This window comes from Trypanosoma brucei, chromosome 3, assembly GCF_000002445.2.
Source record: "Trypanosoma brucei brucei TREU927 chromosome 3, complete sequence".
Classification (NCBI taxonomy): Eukaryota; Euglenozoa; class Kinetoplastea; order Trypanosomatida; family Trypanosomatidae; genus Trypanosoma; species Trypanosoma brucei.
The window spans coordinates 353,650-378,122 of record NC_007276.1 but is presented as its reverse complement, the minus strand read 5'-3'; the positions used below and the strand labels follow the sequence as shown (position 1 = coordinate 378,122).

General features: G+C 48.7%; 6 protein-coding genes across 6 annotated transcripts, besides 7 other annotated features; all 6 read right to left on the bottom strand.

Annotated features, from left to right (window-relative positions):
- Positions 1-24,473: part of a sequence feature (sequence corresponds to BAC RPCI93-1J15) that runs on past both edges of the window.
- Positions 2,456-2,502: a sequence feature (AT_rich).
- Tb927.3.1470 (variant surface glycoprotein (VSG)-related, putative) lies at positions 2,494-3,591 on the bottom strand (the record flags this gene model as incomplete). Its single annotated transcript, XM_838648.1, has 1 exon — positions 2,494-3,591. One exon carries the CDS (start codon positions 3,589-3,591, stop codon positions 2,494-2,496), a length of 1,098 nt encoding a protein of 365 aa, XP_843741.1.
- Positions 2,639-2,704: a microsatellite.
- On the bottom strand, positions 4,774-5,274 carry Tb927.3.1460 (hypothetical protein; the record flags this gene model as incomplete). Its single annotated transcript, XM_838647.1, has 1 exon — positions 4,774-5,274. One exon carries the CDS (start codon positions 5,272-5,274, stop codon positions 4,774-4,776), a length of 501 nt encoding a protein of 166 aa, XP_843740.1.
- On the bottom strand, positions 6,794-7,972 carry Tb927.3.1450 (hypothetical protein, conserved; the record flags this gene model as incomplete). The annotated part of the gene is made up of 1 exon (XM_838646.1): positions 6,794-7,972. The coding sequence occupies one exon, from the start codon at positions 7,970-7,972 to the stop codon at positions 6,794-6,796; it is 1,179 nt and encodes a 392-aa protein (XP_843739.1).
- Positions 8,237-8,273: a microsatellite.
- Tb927.3.1440 (AAA ATPase, putative) lies at positions 8,581-11,025 on the bottom strand (the record flags this gene model as incomplete). The annotated part of the gene is made up of 1 exon (XM_838645.1): positions 8,581-11,025. One exon carries the CDS (start codon positions 11,023-11,025, stop codon positions 8,581-8,583), a length of 2,445 nt encoding a protein of 814 aa, XP_843738.1.
- Positions 11,024-11,044: a microsatellite.
- Positions 11,550-12,701, bottom strand: Tb927.3.1430 (chaperone protein DnaJ, putative; the record flags this gene model as incomplete). Its single annotated transcript, XM_838644.1, has 1 exon — positions 11,550-12,701. One exon carries the CDS (start codon positions 12,699-12,701, stop codon positions 11,550-11,552), a length of 1,152 nt encoding a protein of 383 aa, XP_843737.1.
- Positions 12,746-12,777: a microsatellite.
- Positions 13,280-13,313: a microsatellite.
- On the bottom strand, positions 13,475-24,253 carry Tb927.3.1420 (hypothetical protein, conserved; the record flags this gene model as incomplete). Its single annotated transcript, XM_838643.1, has 1 exon — positions 13,475-24,253. One exon carries the CDS (start codon positions 24,251-24,253, stop codon positions 13,475-13,477), a length of 10,779 nt encoding a protein of 3,592 aa, XP_843736.1.

Below are 24,473 nucleotides of genomic sequence, written 5' to 3'. Positions count from 1 at the left end.
CTCTACGCCCACGCAGAAACAACACATACTGCGGAAGTCAGAGTGCAAATGAGCGGGGGCGGTTAAGTTAATTATGTTCCCCTTTCACCTCAAACTGTAAAGGCGAGGTACACCAAAGCATAGAAAATGAAGCAGACAACACTTGACCAAACTGGGTGAGCCCTTGCTCGCGGTTCTCAGAAAGACGGTGCTCCACCTAGAAAACATTCTCTGCACTTTTGAGAAGCCATTTCGCCTTTAACACGTCCTTTCATGAGGGATAGGTAAACAATCCCCCCTTTCTTTACCACCACTTACACGTAATGCATATTTGTGGGCAGAACGGCGGCGCGGTCACCACGAGGAAGGAACGAGAAATAGAAGCAGCCTGGCATCTAGTCTACCTCTGTGAACGTTAATATACCTGTCATTCGTTATCCTTCCAAATAGCAGAACTCCACTGCTCCTCACATCAGTCCAGAAGACACTCACATTGGTTACGTTGATGTCAACCCTCCCTCCCTCGCCATCACAGACGATTGTGGCATCACCGAAAAAAGACGCCATTTCACACAACCCGTTTGCTAAGTTACTCCTTACTTTGCTAAAAAAAACCCACTGTATATGCAATATTACCCATATCTTCTCGGTATAAAACACTGTGCTCCCAACGTGTGAACACTAACCATATACATGACGTTTTTGCTTACTCCGCACGAGCACTTTTTCTGGAAGTATACACATGACGTATCGACGAGCCGCCTATTATGGGAGTGCCACTCGTGGCTGGTTTGCGCTGCGACCTTGCACCAAATGAGAAAATAAGTTCAGTCACTTTAGTTCGCTATGGTGCCGTATAGCCCTTACTCTCGCACACGCACCATACACAAACTCTCCTTCCCAGCAATCCTACTCGCCTGCACATGAAATTATACAACTTCGATACTGCCCCTGAAATAACGTTGCACCATCGTACGCAATCAGCACACCTCTCTCATCACTATTGTTATCGTAGATGCGCCAAACGGGCAATATGATCAATACCCAGATACCACCACATTTCGTCGACATGAATACGCCGTCTCCCGCATATGGTAAAAGTAAGTCAGGTTCAAGTTGTGCATCCACACAGCCAGCAGAATACTAACTGGAAGCACGCACAAGTTCAACGTAACCTCTCGTTCCTCCCCACGTAAGACTTCGCTTTTAAGTCAAATTATGAGAAAGGATACTTAACATATCCTCAGTACTCTCTCGCCCCTGCCCCAATGTTACAAAATCTCCAAAATCGACCAAAACCCCCTCGGGTGGCGGTGAACTCCCTCATCGCTCCATCGCGGAGAGTCGCCCCAAATCGTTACGGCTCCTCATAAACGAAGCCGCATACAACCGCCTTATTATTCTCAAAGAACACAACTTTCGGTCATATAGTACACCACCAAACATGAATTTATTTGCATCTCCAGAGGAGAATGAATTAGGGAAAACACAGACACCTCAACCACAAGCAGTCTTAGGCCATTAACTGGATAATCAGTACCCGATCTTTTTTTTCTCAATTTTCGGGCCATTTATACTAGAACACCCCCTGGGAACTTGCCTCCCCTTTTTGATACTTCAGCCTATACACACTCTGTTTTCTCTGTTTTCAGTCGCGTAGCAAAATTCTTTGCAGGTGACCGTCTTGCATATCCGCGAAAAATGTAATAATGAAGTGGCTCCCTCTCTTGCATTTCCACCTCCCTCCGGCATACACATCGGCAACATCTACCTGATTTGGTAAGTTGAACCTAAGAACACACTTACCAGTAAGCAATATTCTTACCCACTAACTCAACCGCTTACCTCATTGCTCAAATTCCCAAATGATATTAATGACGTTAAAAACGCAGCGTCGGAGTACCTCAAAAAGGTGTCCTCGCAGCATGCACTAGATTTGATAGAAAAGGAGTCACGGGGACTCGGGACCTAATCTGCATAAGCTTACCCACACTTTTTTAATTCTCGGACCTTTACATACAAGTCCCCCACTTCACGAATGTTGTCGCAATTTTTTCGCCTGTACTGTCGTATTCAGCGTTGTGGAAAATGTGGACGACAGCACCTGCCGCCGCTCTCCGCATGCATTTAAGGGTATACATTTCCCTAACTTAAAATATCTTAAGCATGTCGAAATACGTTTCTTTACATAAGTCGAAAAATCAATTATTTACGTAATCCCCCACTCGTACAGCACATCATCCGCGAATTCGCTCGGCACTCACCGACATCAAAGCAGAAACGGCTTAGGCACTGAAACGATAAAATCATTTTAATATATGTAAGCATCTGCCACCACAGCGAAAACTAAAAATGTTTACATTACACCTTGCACACCCCCCATTATATTTTATGCCATCCAAAGGGAAGCACATATTGAAACAGAAACATTTGATTAATTTTTCCGACGGTATTAAAAAAACCCATGTATCTCATCATAAATATAATAGTTTTAATATTTATATGCATATATTTTTAATTTAAGAGCAGTAAAAGAAGTATTTTTAAAGGGTTAGGGTTAGGGTTCCCATTTACTGACCAAAGTGGTCGTGTTTGTGGTTCTGCGGATGTATTAGTTCCGCTTTCATTCATTAGTGGATCTTCTAGATTATATTCAGTGTTATTACCATCATTGTGCTTGTAATTAATATTATCATTATCATTATTATTGTTATTATCATCATTAGTGCGAATGCCTTCGTTAATCTTTCGGTCCGTTGAAGGTGCGGCATCTCCAACTCCATTTGGAACGGTTTCGACGTCGTTTTCACTCGTGCCCAAATTGGTTCGTGTATCATTCGGTATTTTCTCGGCAAGTTCTTCAAGATGCTTTAACCAGGGGATGCTATGGTTGGTGAGTGTGCCGGAAGTGATGTTATACATCAAACACACCGAATTACCCTTTCCAGTGGTTGCTGAGCATTGCTTCACTTCTGTTGCCTGATGACCCCCGAGTCGTATGTTTTGATCTGATTCCCTTCCCTTCTTTTCTGTCGCTGTTCTCAGTACTGCTTGAACTTTTTCCTTTAAGTGGTATAATTGATTTTGTATATGTTGCTCCCGTTTCGGAAGTTGGTTACAATGCAACCTTATTTTCTCCCAATGCTGCTTAGCTTGCTCTTTATTGCTCCACACCTCACCGCCCTTGTACCACTTGTTACCGCTAAAACACAGATCTTCTGCACCAGCCCCGTTTTGGCCCTGCCTTCTGTGGGGTTTACATAGACACAAAATATCCTTTATTAAGCTTTTCCCCGCATATTTGTGGGCTCGATTTTGCCTGTCCCCGCAGTAATCTTTCCTGTCGTTTTCGCCTTCGAAACCAATTTCGGTGCTGCCTTTGTTGCCGTACAAAATGGTATTCACGGACTCGTTAACACTTTCAGGTTTCAATCCTCCAAGTGTTGGCTTTCCTTCACTCGCCAATTTCTGTATTTCAAACGTCAGATTGACAAATCCACATAATGTTTTAAACTCGTTTTCATTCAATATTTGTGAACCCTTCTTTCCTGCTTTTGAACTTTCCACTGTCCCAGTCAACAATACGACAATAAATGAGAAATATATCCGCATCCTTTATTTCTTTTGTCCTTTTTCGAAAAATCAAAAGTAAAAGCACAGACACACCAATTTCATAATACAAAGAAGAAAGTAAGCCAAGTTACCGATGGTGGCCTTTATTACGGAAACTAAAGTTTCCACCAGCACCGCATGTAACTTAAGCGTAATTTTTCCATTCCCCTCACAAGGGGAATCACCAATAACCAAACACACTCATTTACGCATAATATAATCTACTTCAGCATAAATGTGCAAAAATTCAATCCGTTTATTCACTATCATTTGCACCTCCAGCACTTCGCCTAATGGGCAAACATATTCAACAACTAATAATGGTAATGCGTTTGTAGGTGACGTTTGTAAGAGTGACATATTATTGTACCATAATATAAAAAAAAACGTGTTTTCAAGCAGATCAAAATCTATTGTGGAGAAATCTTGTGGACAACACTTTACAAATGGGGGACAACCAACTACTATCAAAAGAATTAAAGCCCATGGAGGATATGCTACACATAATTTCATAAGAGGTACACAACATCAAGGAGGCAAAGCGATCAAATGTATGCATCCCCGTATTGAAAAGTTAAAAAAAATTAGCGGTATCAACTACAATCGAGAATAACAAAAACAACAACAAAAACATCACATCACATCGTCCCATCATTACCTTGTTTTATTGCGTTTCCCAATTATGTTTCACATTATTCTGAAAAGAATTTGCTAAAATACCTCCCCTCCCCTCCTTGCACAAAACAGTGATGAAGTTGCGGATGCGGATAAAAGGGAATAGTGCCCAACTTTATACACATGCAACAACATGAACATTGCAACTCGAAAACCTTGTTTCTTATCGAAGGGACATGTACATGTTTGGCATGAAACAAATCGTGAAATAGCAACTAGAAACAACCCACAATGGATAAACCTTAAAATAAAATAAGTAATGAAGTAAAAGCAATAAAGAGAAGTGGTGTCACCAAATGTAAAGGGAGGGGGGGACAGACTCTCCTTTTTTGATACTGATGTATCTGTTTCATCTTCTCATTTGCTTACTGTAAGGATTATTCTTTTCATGAGGTTGGTCTTACTCCCAAACGTGTGCCTAACTAGGTTGCCGAGCTAACTTCCTTTATTGCTTGTTCCGCTTTTCAATCCACAATTTCCTCTTCAGCTGCCAGCTCACTTGATGTTTTATTGCGATTCCCGTTCCTCCGCATTCTTAATGCTTCTTTCCTTTTCTTCAGTCCAACCATTTGCTTCTATCATTTGTTGCGACAGACAACTACACGGGTATGTGGTAAAATCACGCGGGGATTGTTTGGCACATTCCTCTAAAGCAGTCCACATGCTTTTTGACACGTTGTTGACACAACACCAAGTGTTTTTATCCCGTACCTTCTCAGCACAGCACATCAAATCGTCCCGCCACCGTGGGAGTAATTGCTCACATGTGGGTACTCGAAAATCATCATCATTATCATCTTCATCACTTTTGGATGCCGCAACAATCGCAAACACTAGCACAAAAACCGTCTTTTTCATTACATGGCCAATTATATAACTCATTTTGCCTACACACTGAGATGCACTTTCAAAAAGACGAAGGCTTGTGATTGGAGGAGGAGAAGGAGAAGACTCAAAAATTAAAGAGAGAAAATATGCAAAGAAGACCATCCGGTGGTAACTCAACATGGATTTTTTCCGGCATATTATGTGCGGCAACGAAAGCGGGAAACGGAACGCGTTAATATCCCTCCAAAAACCTACAGGTAATCCGTTTGTCTAGATGGTGGTCCAATGGCTTTTTATTTCGTGCCATATTTCTTCACTTTGTATAAACCTGTAAGTGAACTTTAAAGACTTTAGTGAAGAATTAATAATTTGGTGCTATTTGTTTAAACTCTGTCTCCACATGTCGCTGCTGCTCTCGCCTCGACCCAAACTTTATGGAAACGACGTCTTCTCTTACTGCAACCCCGTGATCCTTTTAGTTCCCGATTAAATACGCAGGGAAGTGTGGAGAAAAGGAGTTGCGAGACATTCTTCTGTAACAGAAAGACATAAAGCCCTCCAACGACAACATTGCGTGCAACACCAGCAGGGGCGGGGAAAGGATGGGCGTAAAGTTGTTTATTGTCAACTTTGTCATGAAATTGTTTTAGATACTGTTAAATTTTTTTGCAAGTTTCTCTGCAGTGTATCCCACCACTGAAGGAAGAAACCATCTAAACACACTCTCAAGTCCCGTTGGCACCTCCGTTTCAGCAACCGGAGGGAAAGTAGCGACATTTACCTTCACACTCATCAGGGAAGAGCACTGAACTTCGGCACTGTCAACAACCAACAGACACAGTTCCGTAAGTGTTATGGTAAAATTTAAGTTGCCGTCGGGGAGCAAACTCACGAGTAACACCAGCCTTGAGCAGCATATAATAAGGCGTCAGACACCTTGTTACATGGGAAATAAAAAAAATATATGCGAATTCTCTCAGTAGAGAACTCGATATGAATTGCTTAGGGAAGGGACAGAGAATGGAGTTGGATTACTCAGCCAGGGATAACTTGTATTTGTGCTCGCGTCATGTTGTGTTTCAGACTAGAGGTGTCATTTGCACAGATAGATTCACATCATTGTTCCAACGGAAAGAGTAAATAAGGGGCGACGAATGATAGGGTGTGAAGGAAGGAATAAATAATTCAGAATCAAACGAAGTATAAGTTTCGTCAAGACATTTCGTACGACAAGAGTGAAACGTTATAGTCATCAGTGGTTTCATTTGTGGTAGCGGTGGTGCCGATCACTTGTGAGCCCGCCGGTAGGATGAAGGGTCTTCCACTGAACAATAACATACCTTCGCCCCCCAACACTTTCCTTTTCGACCGAAAGACGCATTTTCCACCTTCTTTTAAATGTATGCTTTCCGTATATGGTCACAATTTCCCCCTTTTCAAAGGTTTAGGAAAAGACGAGGTACTCAATTAAGCGCTTTCTGCGCTAGGGAAACTCCGCCAACCACATGGAAGTGCGGATCATACAAATGGGGACAGCAACAGATTAACAAAATGATGAAGTGACTTTACACACTCGCCCTTTGGGGCACACCGGACACATCGCAAACTACACCCAAGTCGAGGATCGACACCCGTTAGAACGTTCAATGATGAGTTTTTAATCTCAACCTCAAGCACAAAACAACGATACCCTCGTGGCTTATCCACCCTTTTCCCTGATGAGGTCACGGACCGGTTGAAACAGGAGAGCAGCCATCCAAACTATCATGAGAGCAACAATAGTCCAAAATGGGTAAAGACTGTCGCAGTCGTCTGCCACCCACTGCACCTTGCAGTTCATTCCAAACAAGGAGGCCACCAGAATGGCTGGAAGGCAAATAGTGGCAATCTTGTTAACAATCATAACTTGGCGATCGCAACCCGCTGACGTCTGCGACATCCGCATTGTTATGGCGTACATAAAGTTGAGGTTTGCATGATCCAGTGTATCTTGTGCACACTCGAGGCGTGACAGCACTTGCGAAAGTCCTTCAAGCGCCTCCCGATACATATAACCCAAATGCAACTCACGTGACACAAAAGTCGTACGCATTGCAGGACCAGTCATCTCTGAGATAAGTTTCGCTTTTTCTTGTAGCTTTCGGTTCAATGCCGAAAGGTGGCGGCGAAGTAAAGCTACCCGTCGGAGCATATCCGTTTGGTCGCGCTTTCCCGGGGCAACCAACAGCATCATCTCGTCGATACAATCCACCTCCCCAATTAGGGCCGTAGGATCGGGAAGGCTCAATTCGCATGTGTAACACACGAGGGTGCAAAGGATAGCCGACATACTCATGGGCCACTGGGAGTTGTCCCTCAGAACATGACGAAATAACTCCGCGAGACCGGCAAACGGTGCTGTATGCAGCGTCAGTAGTACACGCTCACTACACACAAACGAGCACAAAACCCCTTCCTCGCAACCTAACTCAGTGCGCGACATAGCGGTTGCAGCAGGAAACGGTCCGCCGTGGCTCGGGGAACACGAAAGGCAGCCAACAACATACTCACCTTCCGTAGGTTGCAACTCCACCACGTCGTACATATCATTTGCAAGCACAGCCTCCACGTGACTCGGCTGCATGTTTGGGTAAAGCAGCTGTAAAACTTGCCGATGCTCTTCTTCACTGCACTTCTGCATGTCCACCCATAAACCACACAGTGCAATTCCCGGTAAGTTGTTGCGTAAGAAAACTAGTGCATCTGCAGCAGATTCCAAAGCACATGTTTGTAGTGACATGCGCCCTGCAGTCTGCCATGTAACGACACAAAGGCACCCGTCACGTCCCACTGGTGTGGTTACGGGAGGTGAAGCCTCTCCTTTAGTGGCACACGGCATTGCCACAACGTATGAATCTGCACGCACCTAATCAGTGTCTTCGTACTTGTGGTAAGTTTCACACCTTCAGTACCACTTGTTGTGTTTGAAGAAAGTAAATGGCTTACGATTACTTACTTAAACACTTCCAACTCACAGAGAAATTAGGAAAAGGTGGGTGGGACACACATACGCTGGCGCTTGACGCAATGGAAACATTGGCCGCTACAAGCGTCGCGATACATCACATGCAATCAATCGCCCAAAAGAAGAAATGATGGAAAGACACACACACACACACACACACACACATGCGCACACAAGAACTCATTAAGGAAGTGATTGACTGACATAATTGTGAAAGGGGCAAATGATACAATTAAGAGTGCCCGTTGCAGGGACAACTTCGTCACCTCCCAACAGTTTACATGATGGCATCTCCACATGGTAACCGAAGGCAGCGAGGCGGGACACGTGTTGTAACCGTTCCGTCCAAAACTGTTTAAAGTGCGCAGATGTTGTGGGAACGCGGAGAACATGTTGATGAGGAGAATAGCTTGACAAAAATGTTTCAGGTTATGTCACGGGGAACGCAGGGTGCACATAGTTTGTGGAGTCGCTCGGCGGTACTACTTACTTCCGAAAGTTTTGCTCCACTCCTCCAACGCATTTAATAGCTTCGGGCAACAACTGGGGTTCATTCCACTAACACAGGCTTCAACATCAGTGAGCGTTAACGGCCTCAACAGTGCGTTGTGTGCGTGCTCCGCCAAGTTCTCCCCCTTTCGTAGCTTCTCTGCCACAAGCTCCCGCACAGGAATCATCGCTGCGTCTTCGCAGAGTTGCCTCAAATCGTGCCCACTGTAGCCACTAGTAAGTTTGACGACCCTCTCCCACGCCTCTGAGCTCAAAGTATTTGGAGTTTCCACCGTGTTAAGTAGTTTTTGTAGAATTTGTGCCCGCGCGGGGGCATCGGGGAGTGGGACGAACACTCGCTTCGGGAACCGGCGAATTACCGCTTCATCTAGGTCAAATGGTCGGTTTGTGGCCCCCATAACCAATACGCGTGCCATCTGCGTGTCGTTCCCAGCTCCATCCATCTGCACGAGAAACTCCGTTTTCATTCGACGCGACCCCTCACCCTCTTGCGCAGCCCCACGGGCTTGCAACAACGAATCGACCTCATCAATAAATATTGTGCTAGGTGCAAGAGCGCGCGCAACCGAAAACAGCGCCCGTACCATCTTTTCACTTTCACCCACCCATTTACTAGTAATCGCCGCTGCGGAGATGCTAAAAAAGGTTGTGTTGCACTCGTTGGCCACTGCTTTCGCCAATAATGTCTTACCGTTTCCTGGTGGCCCGAAAAGCAGCAACCCACTGCAAGGCCGGCGCAGACCTGTGAACAGTTGTGGACATTTCGCCGGAAGAATAATGGTTTCTTGCAGAATACGCTTGCACGTGTCTAAGCCAGCGATGCTGTCAAAGTTGACGGGGCACGCGCGGTCCACAACCTGCTGAAGCACCGCTGCACAGGCCTCCTCGGAAATGCCCTCGCAGTATATGCTCTGGCGGACGCGCTTTAGCAATGGATCCGAACACGTTGAACGTCGGGCAGCAACACCAGTTTGTTTGGCGGGCGCTGCGGGTGCCGACGATGGCCGTGAGTTCCAGGACTGCCGGGTAGACGGGGGTACCGCTCCGTCCGTAGTTGTGACGACTCCGTCAGTCCGAGAGGATTTTGAGGCGGCCTGGAGACGAGGGGGAAGTGATGGTGGCATTCGAGACGCCCCACTGGTTGCCGCCTTCTTGCTGCTCGCACTGTCTTCGTTGGCTCTGCGGACTGTTGGCACGACTCGGCAGAGTGATGCAGATGTGCCAGTCGGGCACTCGATGCGTGGCCCTCGATCCCCCTCCGGTGCGTTTCTGCTTGCGTGGCTGATGCTTTGCTCTTCTTTCTTTTTTTGCTGTACTGTCGACAACTGTCGCGGAGGTATTTTGGCACTCCCTGCACTCCTACTCAATACCGAAGCGGTTTTTGTACCAACACTACAACTGTGAATACTTGCAGTCCCCCTTTGCCGTTGGCCGCTTTTGGGAGGCACAGAAGACCGACCGTTGGAATTTACCTTGTTAGTGTCAAACAGTAACAGGACACCATTTTTTTTCTGTTTTGCGATATTTCCATCAGATATAGCTTCGTTACGGGTATGCTTCACCTTGGGCTGCGACCCAATACTTTTTGACGAGCAAGCTGGGTGGTGAAACGTTGTTGATGTGGTGCTTCCCTCAGTGGTTAATACGCCGCAATCTACAGAAGGATCCGAAAAATATGTGTCCCAGTCGGGCTTAGGGCGCTGCCGGAAAGCTAATCGCATCGGATTCACCTTTCCACTCATTTCAGTAGCCATCTTTTGATGCCGGCTCGGTTGATCGTCAGGACTCTCGTCATCAAGAAGTAGTGGTCGGAAGCGCGTAGTCCCAGCTGCCTTTCCATTCTTCACAGGAGACGTTCGGTCGTTGCAACGTACAGTTTCCACTGTAGCAGCTGAGGAGGGTGACGGCGTCATCTTCCCTAACTGAGACCGGGTTGGGCCGCATTTAAGGAGCACAGCGTTGTCTGACTCATCCACCACGCTTCCCTCCGCATCGAGTGTTACGCGGGACCGTTTCAGAAAACTAGGAGGAACTTCATACGAGCGCCGTGCACGTTCGTTCGCGGCTGCGCTGAACAAATTCGTTAACTCCGCGTCTTCCATTCTTACACGTCGCTTAGGCAGAGAACCATTACTGCTCCACTCTTCCAACATGTCCAGAAGGACCACCTTGTTTCCACTGTCAGTGGGAGAATTATTTTGCCTTGCGTTGCAAAAATCCTCCACCTTACGCCGCCCTGCGCCCTTTACAGCAACGAGGTAATCCGCCTTGTTATCATTTGAAGTAACAGTGCCCCCAATGGAGGCAATCAACTCACGGGCCCGTTTAACTTCACCACCCCTTCCCGTAAGCGAGAAGAGAGGACCTTTAGAGGATGCACTAACAGTTGCCGTTGACACATCATGGTGGCGACCCATATATATATATATATATATACGAATTTTTGTAGAAACGAAATTCCCGTCTCCGTCCCCTCCTTCTTTTGGAACTTAGTTCTGTGGATCTGATTTTAGTATTTGAAATTGCCCTCTATTATAGCCGACAAAACCAGGAAAAATCGTGTGGATTGTCTGGTGCCACAACCGCTACCTTCCTATATACTCCGCAAATTTTTGCGCGGAAGGTGGCAACACATCTAATGCAAGTAAATTAACAAACGGAAACGCCAATAAGAAGAAGCACCAACATACAGATGGGAAAGGCAAACGGAGAATACCAGCAGTTATTGCAATGTGAGTGCATGTGAAGGTAAAGCTACCTACACATTTCAATACTTTTCATGTCACGGTAATGACCTTCCCCCCTGACACACAAACGCATACACACACATAACATATACTGTAGCGAGTGCGTACAAGTGGGCGCAAACGTGCATTGGTGCAAGTGCAATTTTGTAAGTCCTCACTTATATTGCTCTTCTCTTTCCCCAACTTCACTCCCTTCAGTCGAGTGCCCTTTCAATAGCCTTTCTCTGTTCCTCCGTAAGAATCTTTGGGAGCTCCACCGTGTACAGCACCAGAAGATTCCCCCGCTCCGACGGCACATGATGGCGTGGCATCCCTTCACCCGCATATTTGCGGATTTGTCCAAACTTGGTGACACCCGTCTCTACCAACGACAACACGCGACCATCAAGGTGCTTCAGTGTTTTGTTAAATCCCAACAAGGCCTCTTTAAGCGTGAGTTCCACTGCCGTTGAAAGGTCGTCGGGAACGCCCTCCTTGCCGCTGCTCATGCGCGCAAACTCAGGATGTGGAATGGTTACTATTGTAAAAATAAGGTCACCTGGCATTTTATTTGGTTGCTGGTCAGCCTCCATTTCATACGTCATTTTGTACCCATTGGGCGTGCCTTGCTCAATATCAATGCTCACTGAGGAGCTGCCGCGAACTAGCCGATGCCCACCACAGACGGGGCACTTTCTCCTAACAACGCGGCCACCACCACCACACTGCCCACATACCTGTTCAATTTGTTGTATGAATCCCGGTGCAATTTGGACTCTCCGAACAACGCGCCCACCGCCCCCGCAGTGGGGACACTTAACGTAGTCGTCTTTGCTTCGTGCTCCTGTGCCACGGCATTTGCGACATATTTTTATGCGCGGTAACTTAGCGGTGTGGGCGGCACCCTTATACATGTCTTCAAGGGTCACAAGCAACATCAACTCTTCATCGGACCCACGGTCTGCGTTACCACCTGATTCTCCGCCAATAAAGGAGAAAAATGTATCAAAGATGCTCTGATGTCTTCCCTGTTCTTGGGGTTTTTCATACTTCTTCAACCCCTCGGTACCAAGTATATCATATATCTTTCGCCTCCTGCGGTCTCCAAGCACTTCGTACGCGCGCTGAATACGTTGGTACATGACGCGCTGCGATTCCCCCGCCACGTCAGGGTGGTGCTTCTTTGAGAGTTTACGCCATGCTGATTTGATATCACGCTCACTCACGTCTTCGTGCTCCGCATCAAGCCCAAGAACTCGATAGTAATCATCCTCCTCTTCGGCATGTACATTCCGGAAAAAAGCAATGGTTATGACAACGCTTAGTCGAGTGAGTCGGAAAAGGGGCGAAGACATTGTGCAGCGCATCCCCAAAGCAACTAAAATACACGTATACCAGTTATACCCAGCGAATATATATATATATATATATATATATATATATTCCGATAAATGCGCGGCGTCCCTTGCGCCTGCGCAGGGCAAACAAATGAGAAGGAAGGATGAAAGGCCTGCCTTCAACTCACTCACTGGCGCTGTGTTGTCCAACACACTCACAAAAGTGAAAACTATGCCTCCCTTTCTTCTCGCCTCCACTCTTCCGTGCAGTTACGGAAGGTTACCGGCGTCGGGTATCGGTAGGTCGAGAATCAGCGCTAGCCCTTCTTCTTGTGGCAAAATTAACTCGCTATAACCAACTAATAACTCCACACACGCACACACCACCTCACCCCTCAAAGAAAAAAACAGAAGAAGGAGAGAGAACAAATATAGTTTGCACTGAGTGAAAAGCCATCACGATTCCTTGAACACGAAACATAATACATACGTCCCTCAAAAATTGTATAATTTGTAACAACTTACACCAAGAAGTTGCGCCCTGCTTCCTTTTCCTGGCGGAGCAAACTACTGGAAAAAGACGCACGAAAGCCATACCCTGGAATCGCATATATATATATATATATATATATATATATATATTAACGAAGTTAAAAGAAAGTGATTCAAGTTGTAAAGCAAAATGTATCAAACAAACAAACGGCACGTGTTATCTATGGTCAGAGGATAAACCACTCACTTTTTCTCTATATATGTATATAGGCGTGCTGATGTCCTACCGCACTGCCGTTGCACATAAATTGCTACTCGCATAATGCGTCTACCGCGGGTGTCATGGGGATGTGCTGCTTGCACTCCTCCCCCAATGTTATCCACGCGGTGCCTAATGATGGAGCGCTTACGAAGGCAGAAACAACGCCAAGTAACCCGTTTAGATTCTTCTTCAATAAATTTTGCTCATCCTTTTCAGAACGCCGCCGCTGCAGCCAAGTTTCAACATGGGCCGCGTCACACCCTCCGTCAAGAACAACGGCATACAAGGAGCATGAGGCACTTGAGAGTTGCGCCACTTGCAATGATGCGAAGGCCCGCCGCGTCAGTGGGACGCCCAGCGGAACACTAATGTTTTGCCAGAAACCGAGGGCTGGGTAATACACCCAAAGAAGTTCACTGTGGGCGCAACGGCCTGAATCAACTAAGGCATTAGTGCGTTGTGAAGAGCACTCAATTCCAACTTTCATAGCTCCCCCCAAGATGAGAAACGCCCCATGGGGATGGCCCGGTACGACGGCAGCAGCGTGACCATATCGCGCAGCAGGCCACCCGCCATTCCCCTTACACTCAAAAAACCTCCCGCTAAGATCGGCACTTTTGTTTGGAGATAGTGACCACCAAGTTATGTGGGTTGCGTGAAACATGTAGAGTTCTGCAGTGGGTTCTAGGCTACCACTAATGGAAGATGACTCACACAGCCCGCCGAACACAAACATGTGTCCCATCCAGTGTACGGCTGCATGGCACGCTACAGGAGGGGGTGGCAACAAACCGAGCGATACCCTTGCAACTCCGTGAAAGGGACCGGTACCGGCAGACGGTAAATCATGCCATGATGGAACGGGTTGCACGCTTTGCCACACTCGCATACTGGGATCTAGGTACATAAGTTCATTTGACAATGCCGCTTCGGATGCAATCAGCACCCTATTCGCCACACGCATGCCAACCCTATCCAGAGACGCGCCACAAACTTCTCCACGAAGCTTACAACCCCCAAAAAGCCACACCTTCCCCTCAACTTCAACGGTGGAATGAAAAATGCGCCTAGTCGAGGGCGTGGCCGCTGCGCCACAGTTGTCGGATACTCCAGAGCTACTTCCTTCTGTCTTTAGTACACTCCAGCGCCGCTGCTGAAGGTTGTAACAGTGCAGCTGCGATCCGCAGGAAGGGGGAGTGGGAGCAGCAATAACGGATCCCTCGCTGATGACTCGCCTCTTCCTGGACCGTCTGTTCCTCACACGCGGTAACTGAACCGTTGGTGGTGGTTCGGGTGCATGCCTCGGCAACGTAGACAGAGTAATAACGTGATGTGACGCGCACTCCGCGATGAGGAAGCATGCGTCGTTACCGTACTTGTATGCCCACACCGTCAGACCCATGCAACGACCGTACCCCCGTTTCCCGGAGTGCCGTTGCGGAGACCCCTTGCTTTCACTGACTTGTACCCACCTGGGGCGTCCGCGTGATGCGGCAAGTGCAACGGCATTGCCAGAGGAACAGGAGGATGGTCGACGGACGTGGCTCACATCCCGCGCATTCCACATGAAAACTGTCCTGTCTTCTGTTATCTTATAGACAGTGCCCTCTACCATACAAAGTACACCGTCGTTGCCTAATAAGCTGTTTTCCTCTCCGTGTCCTTCTGCAATGCAGTGAAAAACTGAGTTTCCCCTCAACGGTTGTGGAGATGTTCCACCCACATCAGACATAGATCCAACACCGGTCGAAACGGCTTCTGTTGCTTGGGGAAGCATAACAATATGCAGCCGAAGCGATACACTAAATGATTCGCAATTAAACGTTGCAGTAACTTCACCAGATAGGAATGTCGGTGCGTTTTCTTTGCTTTCCCCAAACAGAGACAGACGGGGCTGATCCTTCGGAATTTGACCAACATGCAAACGCTGCACCGCTAGGACATCACCCCAGTCCCCCTTTCCTACAATTTCCACTAGCTGGGAGGAGTGTTTATTTTTTATCCTCTCACCCTCATGTGCACGATCAATTAAGAAAACGAAAAGCCCTAGCCAATCGCCGTCAACTGATGCAGGTTGACCACTCTGCACTTCTCCACTAAGCAACAAAGTGTGGATTGACGTGGTCGCCATAAGAGAGCACGAAAAGTTTCCATCCTGATTTTCACCTTCGGCTGTTTTTTCCCCATGCCCCTTTATCTCACGCTCCGCGTTGACCTCTCTTTCTGCTTTACATAAAAGAGTCGAACTGTACAAAGGACGTCCTTCCTTTCTGTCTCTGCATCCAGGGACAAATAGAAGTCCCAGCCGACCTTCTTGTACATACCTACTCACGTCTTCAGCTGAATCTATGCTCGCGCTGAGCAGCTCGATGCAAATGGGGAGGTGCTCGTATACACGCGACATATTTTTCTCAGATGCGTCAGCCACCGTTGCCGCTTTTACATTGGGCCGCAACTGCAGCCTCGCAAGGCCCCAATACTCCTGCAGCAAATCGCTCCGTTTGAGTGGAAGCCAATCTGTTACCACCAGGTCCTGCTCCAGGGACGTTCCTTCCTTTAAACCCCTTGCTGCTTCAGCTACCGGCGTCCCTGAAGAAAATTGCTCGTAAGCGCTACGAACTACGGAGTCAAGCCGTAACGATCCCAGCGCATAGGCACAAGCATCACTTCCTGGAAGCATCTGCCAGAGTGACATCATTAACACCTTCCGATGGTCCGACCACTCGTGTGCCTCTAGACGCCAATTCGGTGTAATGTTGGCTCTTAACAAGGACTGCCTCACGCCTGGCGCTGGTGTGGCGTTAGTAGATGCTAAAGCAAAGACACTTGACACGCGGGGTGACGTCGATTTCTTCTTTCGTGACTCAGGGCTTTGTGCTCCACCTTCACCATCTCTATTATGCCTTCTCCGCTCAGATGCGAGTAACTGGACCACAACCGGCACATCGAAACTTTCACGTTTCTCTGGTGCTTGTCGTGAAGGATCCTGCACAACGGATAGGTTACGTACTTCGACAGACACCACTTCCCACTCAGGCAGTAACTCCTTCGTGACCTTCGAAGTTTCCTTTTCCTCCCTATCTTTACCATTTGACTTACCCGAGACGCTACGTTGGTGGAGGATCCTCCCGACTTTCGTCGATTCCCCCTTTGTTCCTTCAAGCGCCAATTCATCATGTTTTAGAGACCATGCGAGAGTAAGAGAACCCTCAACTTTTGCACCAGCAGTCGCTTCGTTCACGTGGGCCCCACATTCAGCCAACTTCAGGGATACCCTGCCGCTGGTGTTGGCGAGATGATCATCCACAGCCGACACAGCTTCAAGCACGTAAGTGGTAGTAGGCGTCTCACGTTGTTCGTCACTGGAAGGAGTCTCGGAGCCGGAAAATCTACATGTGGGCACGACACTACAAACGAGCTTCGTTCGTACGGCATAACGCTCACGTCCCTGTCGCAGTTCATCGACGGAAAACTGTCGAATGAAAGTTTCTTCATCAAATGCATCACAACGCCAAGTGGCCTGAACTGCAGCGGCGCAAGCATCCACAGTTACTTGCGAGGCATAGGCTTCTCGTGTAGTCGGTGAATTTTCCTCCCACACCCACCCGTTCTTGTGCCACCGCCCGAGGATGACCTCACAACTTATGGCTAACCTTCCCGCTTCCACCGTTCCGCCACTACAATCGAGACTGCCGAGGTGAAACTCCGCAACCACTGGCCACCAACAGAAGGGCACGAACAAACGTTTCGACCGCGTTGGCACTGGCGGACGGCGGCTTCGCGCGAAGAGGAGCGCATGTTCACCAAATGAAAGCCAATGCCCGGCACCGGACGCCGAGGGAAACTTTCCAACTGCCTCGAGGGAATCATGGCTAACCGTAGGCCCCTCCAACTCAGTGAGGAGTTGGGTGTCCACCGCGTCCCACTCATGGACCCCCAACAACAGCGAGAAACCATCGGTAACACAGTCGTGCAGCTCCACACGCTCGACTCGACCACCCAAGGGCCAGATGGTTGGAAGTTGAATGTATGAGAAACTCCAGTGACTACTTAGCGAAGGCACCACATTGACGGCCGTAGCAGCCACAGTGCAGTGTCGCGACGTCGGTTCCTGCTCCGGCAAATCTCGATCAAACAAATCAAGTGGCAAACTGCACAACTCACCACCCAGAAATCGGAGTCTAAAGATTAGCGATGGCCGGTGTAAAGGTGCGGAGGTGCAGCGCCAGCCAATGCACGAAAGCCATGTACCAAATGTAACTTTTTGGAACCACTTATACCGTAGCAGTGCAGAAATGTTTCTCCCGGGATCTGCGCTATTGAACGGTACCCATATATCTTTTGGAATTACCTCCCCGCTCTTGAACCCATCTTCGTCACGTGAGGGTGCACGAATTTTCACAGCCCCTTCACCAACAGGCAGACATACATTGGTATAGTAAACCTCATCATCCTCTGCATTTCCAGTCTCCGAGGGGTTGTGAATGGGAGACGCTTCAACAGCATTGTCATTCCGTTCCTTCGCATCGTTTTCCAGATACAACGAAACGCGTACTTCGGTAGCACCGTTCGGAGAACACACGAGTCGCTCAGTGAAGTGAGGAGTGGATGCACCACTACAATCAATTCCATCATTACTTTCAACATCTTTGAAGGTTCCGTGTCGATGAGAAGGAAGAGTGAAGGGTAGGGACTTCACTGTCACCGCACCACAGTGCAAACTAACATATGAAAGCGGTCCTCTCCCCCTTTTACTATTTCTACGACCACGGGCACGTTCACCTTCAGTTTGCATGTGAATCACACCCTTAAGCTTCAATAACTCTACTCCCAGATGTCGCTGAAAAAACACATTACGCGGGTCGTACAGCACACCAGAGTGCAAGAGCGGACGGCATGTCACGTGCATTTGCCCCACAGGGTAGTTCCAACTGCCACTGCCGTCTGCAGTCATGGGGCGCATGGGACGTTGCCGCAACTCGACGCAGAGGGAGTTGCTGCAGAGACCCCCATCCTCGGACGGCAAAAGATTTAACACAAACCGACCACTTATCATGCGATGTCTCACACTCTTTTCCACAGAGTTACCCGGCACCGTTTGAGTCCTTCGGTAGAGGTGCACTTCGAGCTCGGACGAATTCTGCACGCAAATCAGACCTTGCCAACCGGTTGCGCCACCGTCGAAAGGAGAACATGCCGTTTCCAACCGTACTGTTTGTTTTGATTTACCGTTGTTATACAGAGCATCTCCCAAAACCACCAACTCCAGGCAGTTACCATCATCAGGGAGGACGTTCCACCCGTCAACCTCAACTGAGTCCACACGTAGATCCACCAATACAATGAATGAAGGATTGCCATCCACCGTCGCGTGATGGTCCTCATGCTTTCCACTGTGCTTTTCCTTACGCTGAGGGCCTTTCCCATCATCGAATTGCACTTCCTCATTGGATGAGGGAGGTGGGACAGTGGTAGTTACCTGCATTGAGTTCAAATGAAGCGGCCCCTGCTCAACGGACACCATCAAAACGCCGCACCGTTGGTAATCGTCACTGCTGTTGCGGCAGCTTGCATCGCTTACAAAGATAGGAACAGCATAAGTCCCCTGTGATGGCGTGCCCTTCCAACTTAACCATCCCTCGCCAACCGTACTGAACGGACTCCAGCCGTGACGCAGTTGAAAAGATATCTGTTGCTGTGCATCGCCAGGAAAACAAAAGGGAAGTATACATCTTTCTCTCCACCTGCTGCGTTTCCCTTCGGTCTCGAAGGGAGTTGCGCCGGTACAGTCTCCATAACAAACTTTTAGGGAATCTGCCTCTCCCTCCGTGCACCGAAGCGTCCAAGATGAAGCAGTAAGAGACGGCGGGCTGAGCGGTCCCCTTTCCCCATTCACGCAAACGCTTACGATAAGCGATACTCGTGTATCTTTCCGCGGTGTCTCAACAACAACGTTATGGGAAAAGGTAAATTCATCAATATAAATTGACAAGTAGGATGGGAATGAGGATGCAGGTGTCTCCACGTGGTCCTCCGATGCAGCCAACATTTGTGGGACACTTGCCATTGTACAATCCATTGGTGATATTTGATTGACGGAGAGAGGAAGCGCATACCGCCAAAATCCGTAAGAGGGATCAAACCAACTCCACTGGACGAGCACTTCTCCGGAAAGATGGTATGAGCCATCAATTTGCGCTGCAGCTGTGAACAGAGGAAGCCAACAGCCTCTCATTCTCTCCATTACAGCGGCAGGGACAGTGTCCCAGTTGAGATGAAGGAGAGCAAATGATGTGGGAAGCATCTCAGCCTCTTTCTGCTCCCCTCGCAAACATGTCTTTTGTTTCCCACCCACTTCACGATCGGGGGAGCCTAACTTCGCCCTACTTGACGATTCTGCCAGCATCTGCAGTCGAACAGTTACAACATTGCGTTCACCATCAGCGTCCTCTCCGGTATGACTATATGGACGTTCAAACAGCATCGTACTGCCAAAGTGAGGGGTCATACCCACTTCCTTTGAGGTATGCCATGACATGTGCCCTACGCCGACAACGAAGGATGTTAGTATCGTTTTCACCGACACACCCTCCTTTCCATCACGCTGCGACCTCACCGGGGCTGCTGAAATTTGCCCACGTTCCCTGTATCGTGCTCCAACCACAGTCAGCAACAGAAGTGAATGTCTGCTGCATCTGTCATGCTGCTCCTGCTCAACCTTGTCCGTTTCCTGTCCACCACGGTTTGTGTTGTTATCTTGTGCAAAGTTATGAAGGTAGTGCAGCTCCACGTAACCGATCGTTGGAGGTCTTCCTTCCGCCACCGTCGGTGGCGTTTGCGGGTGGTGCAATTCATATAAGCTAGACCCAGAGGAATCTGAAAAGCACCTGGCCAAATTGAGCGTCACGACCCCCACGTTCACGGTACTTTCCTTCTCAATTTTCGGTGCGGCTTTCGAGTCACCACCAACGTCCACAGCGTCATTATCCACTATGCGAGAAAGCAAAAGCTCGATAGTCGGAGGTGGCGGGCGTCGTCTGTGATCAGCGCCCGGCGGTGCGGGTGGCCAATGCAAGTACAATTTCTCTGCAGCGTCTCCTGTGTGTTGGGAACTTAGCCCGCCGAAGTTACTCACTGCACTACTGCGGGTGCTGCATCCACCACGAAGAACAGCCGCCCTGGGTGAAGCACCGAACAAAATACCCGTTACCCGTTCCTTATTACTTCCCTCTTGTTCCGGGCACGCGGACCCCGTTTCTCTAACATTTACGATCCATCGAGGAGACGCCGCATTCGCAGTAGCGGGAAGCCAGTCCTTTGAATCGTGGCGCCGCAAGGAAAAAACTTTTCCAAGTTGCAATTCCACTGACGCAGCGATATGTGGTTGAGGCCAAGTCCAGCGGATCTCGTCGTTTCGTTTAATAACTGAAGAAGTAACCTCAGCGGTAAGCAAACCAAAAGGAATATTAAAATGTGGCGAAATCGACCGGGGATGTACCCTCATGAATATGCGGCGACACGATTGCTGCTGACGGTAAGTGAGAAGATCTACGCGGTCTTGCGCAGAAAGAGACAATTCACCTTCAGCCACAGTGACTGTGTTACAAATTTCACTCCCGGCGGTTGTCTTTCCACCAGGCGTCTCAGAGGCAAGTGTATTTCCGTGGTAACGAAAGCACACAACCACGTTAAAGTTATCGGTTAGTGGAAGGAAAACAGCTTCACGCAGACAAAAACCGAAACCACCCGCGGACAGCAGCACCAAGTTTGATTCGTGTGTAAAATCTCCTGATTGTAGCCGAAGAGTTATGTCCGGCAACATATCCGTGGGTTTGAGGCCAAGAACCTCCCTCCACCGTGCCTCACAATGACGCCCCATGTGCCACAACCTCCATGGTAATTGTACCTCCACACGTTCCAACCGTAACCAGTGGCCCCTGTCAAACCGATTGTTGTGGGCAGTGGAGGCACTGGGGAGGCCGACGTTGCTCCACGTAGGGCGCAGCGCAGCGCCCATACCGATAACGACCTCTTTAGGCAGATCTCCAACGCAGCCAAATGACCAGCGGATAAACAGAGAACCGCAGTAACGGCGTTCGCCACCTGAAGAGTGGTTGGAAACCAGAGGCAACCACACCCCATCGCACGAAGCTGTAGTCCAGAAACCTGAAGTGGCAACGCGGGTAATATCAACAATTCCAACAGATTTGCCTTCGCCGCCACGTCCGTCACCAACAAGGACCTGCACGATCAGATGTGTTGCAGCTGCCGCAATGCCTACTCTGCACGTGGAATTCCAGTGAGGGTACTCGTAAGAAGCAGCGGGAGTAACAAACGGGTTGAGGTCAGACTTGGGAAGAAGCTGCACACTAGCGTGGAGGAAACCCTCAACATTTCCACCAGCGCCGCCATCGTTTCCGCCCTTACCGTCACTGCAACGCGATGATGAATTCACGTCAATACGCAGGTCGCTTGCCTTCACAATACACACCTCTATCGAATTCCATCGCAGAGCGGGTGTAAGACAAGGGGACGCGATGTACTTGGGCACTGACAATGGAGAGGGAAACAGGACAGGTTGCTGAAGAACCTCCTCATTTCCCGCGGTCACAGAGGAAGAACTGGCGCCCGCACTAGAGAACACACAAATGTAACTACAGTGAACCCACCCTACAGTGGGGGAACTGTCGTCCTCACCATGCTTATGGTATCCAATGTGGTTCTTATATTGTAATGGTAACCACACGTGACCTACATCCTGCCTTAACCCAAGGGGAGCAAAAACTGCGTGACCAAACAGCACTTCCTGTGATACTGAACTGTGCAACGTAATTAAAACCACGGGATGCGTCTCGTTAACCGTGGCTTGAACGACGGTGTCAAAATGGGAAACTGGACTGCGTCGGGTCTCGGACCACTCGTTGTCGGTGTAGGCACTGAAGAAAATATCACTCATTTTAGTTTCCTCAAGGAGTATTTCGCAACCACCAGAAACGGAAAGCGCTGTTACAGGCCACGCTGCACCCGCATCAACGTAAGGAACCACCTTTTGTAGCACCACCGCAGACACATTCAGTTCAACGGAGCACATCCACCCCGTTCCACTTTGTTTCCACTCACATTCCTTTGGCAGACTAATCTCACTTGGAGGTGCGACTGTGTCGAGTGTTTGACACGATTTCCTGAAGAAGCAGTCCGTTGCGATCCTGATTGTCTTCATCCAATGTCTAACACTTTTTGTTTCACCGACAACAGCTGGAACCCTAACTAAACTCGCTTGCGCACTTATCGTTTGCCCTCTGTTCACAGACACGAACTCGGTCGGGGGTGCTACGGCACTTGGGAGGTCCACCGCAGTCAACGGTATCGGGAGCATCGAGGACTCCTTCAGTGAAGCTAATAGTGAAGCAATCGGCACAAGTTGAGAGGAAGCTACTGTCACCCATGCCTTCGCCGCTTCACGCGACGTGTTATTCAGCTGTAAGGGTTCAGCGGTCGCCTCCGCATCGGTCTGGCAGTTAGGCATCGCATTGTGGTTGAACATCTGAAGCTTTACAGAGACAACGGAACAAGCAACTATGTCGTCACCGACAGCCAGCAAGGCATCGCTCCAACCACTGGTGCGACACAATGACCCACTGAACGGAGAACCATACGCTAACACGTTCGCATCCGCCCCACACAACACCAACCGGAACAGAATGCCACCCTCAACTACACTCCGGCTAGTGGCATCACCAGCACCTTGGGTGGCAACATTTACTTTTTCTTGTTTAAGTTCATCACTACCGTTAGGTTCACAATCATCCCATCGGGACATATCTAGTAGTAGTAGCCATCGTGCTCCCATATGTTTCGGCTGCTCCGCAAGCACAACAACCATTGTATCTGCCTGTTCTTGAGTGGCTGCCTCCATATTTCCCTTTGGCACTTCTACCACGCCCGCTCCACAAACTGGTGCCTCACCGGTACCGACAGCAGTGGATCTACCAGAAGGAGCAGAGGTAGCTTCACCACAACGTTCCTCAGCAAATCCTGTCGAGGGAGCCGTCCCGTGATCCAGTGATAAGGGATTGTTGTCCGGCGGTAACCCCGGTTGCGTTGTCTCAACTGGAGGTTTAGTTGCGAGTGGAGCAGCTGCTTCCTCTATTTCTACCGCAAGCAACTTCGGCTCTATGAATATCGAAGCTTGCAGTGACGCGCTAGTGTACTCCTTTGCCACATCCCCCATCGCAAAATTGACCGTTTGTACACCATATTTCATAATTTCAAGACTGACATCTGCAAGAACCTCCCAATGCGACTCAACTGCCGCCGGTGCTTTCTCCTCCAACTTTTCTTCGTCCTCAACATGTGGCAACGCTGTTATTGAGGAAGGAGGCGAATCTTCAAACGACGACCAGTCTCCATCCACGAGATTGTTAACGGGGAGTTTAGCCTCTCCCCCTCCTCCTTTCATAACTTGTTCCTGCTGCTCTGCTCGACTATACCAAACCTGACACATAACACTCTTTACGGATTCACACCCATCTTTCTGGATCCCGTCTGTTTTGAGTTGTGTCACAACAAAAGAAACATCCATGAGGTTTGTATTTGCTGCGCACTGAACTCGCCTTACGCCCTTCTCATCGGTTTGTTGGTTGGCGGCCACCCCTTGCAGACTTATCTCTACACCACGCGGAGTGGTGAATGAAACATAAAGCTGTACAGAACCGCCAACACTACCGGCGCTTGGCTGGGCGCAACGCTGCACTAATTCCTCTGGTTGGAGACAAAAGCGCCGAATTTCAAGCCGCGCGATGGTTAATTGACCCCCGGGCGCCTCCATTCGGTGGTGCACTTCAGCGGAGGTTTCTTTCAATGGAAAAGAAATGACGTTATTTCCGTCCCTCTTTTGGAAACGAGCGTTGTGTGCGCTTACAAACGCGCCTCCTAACACTCTGTTTTCCCCCCACTAAACATACAGAGGGATAAGGAGAAGCATGTAAATCGCAAAAATAAACAGAATACAAAAATTAAAAGTGAGACAACATAAATATACGGAATGC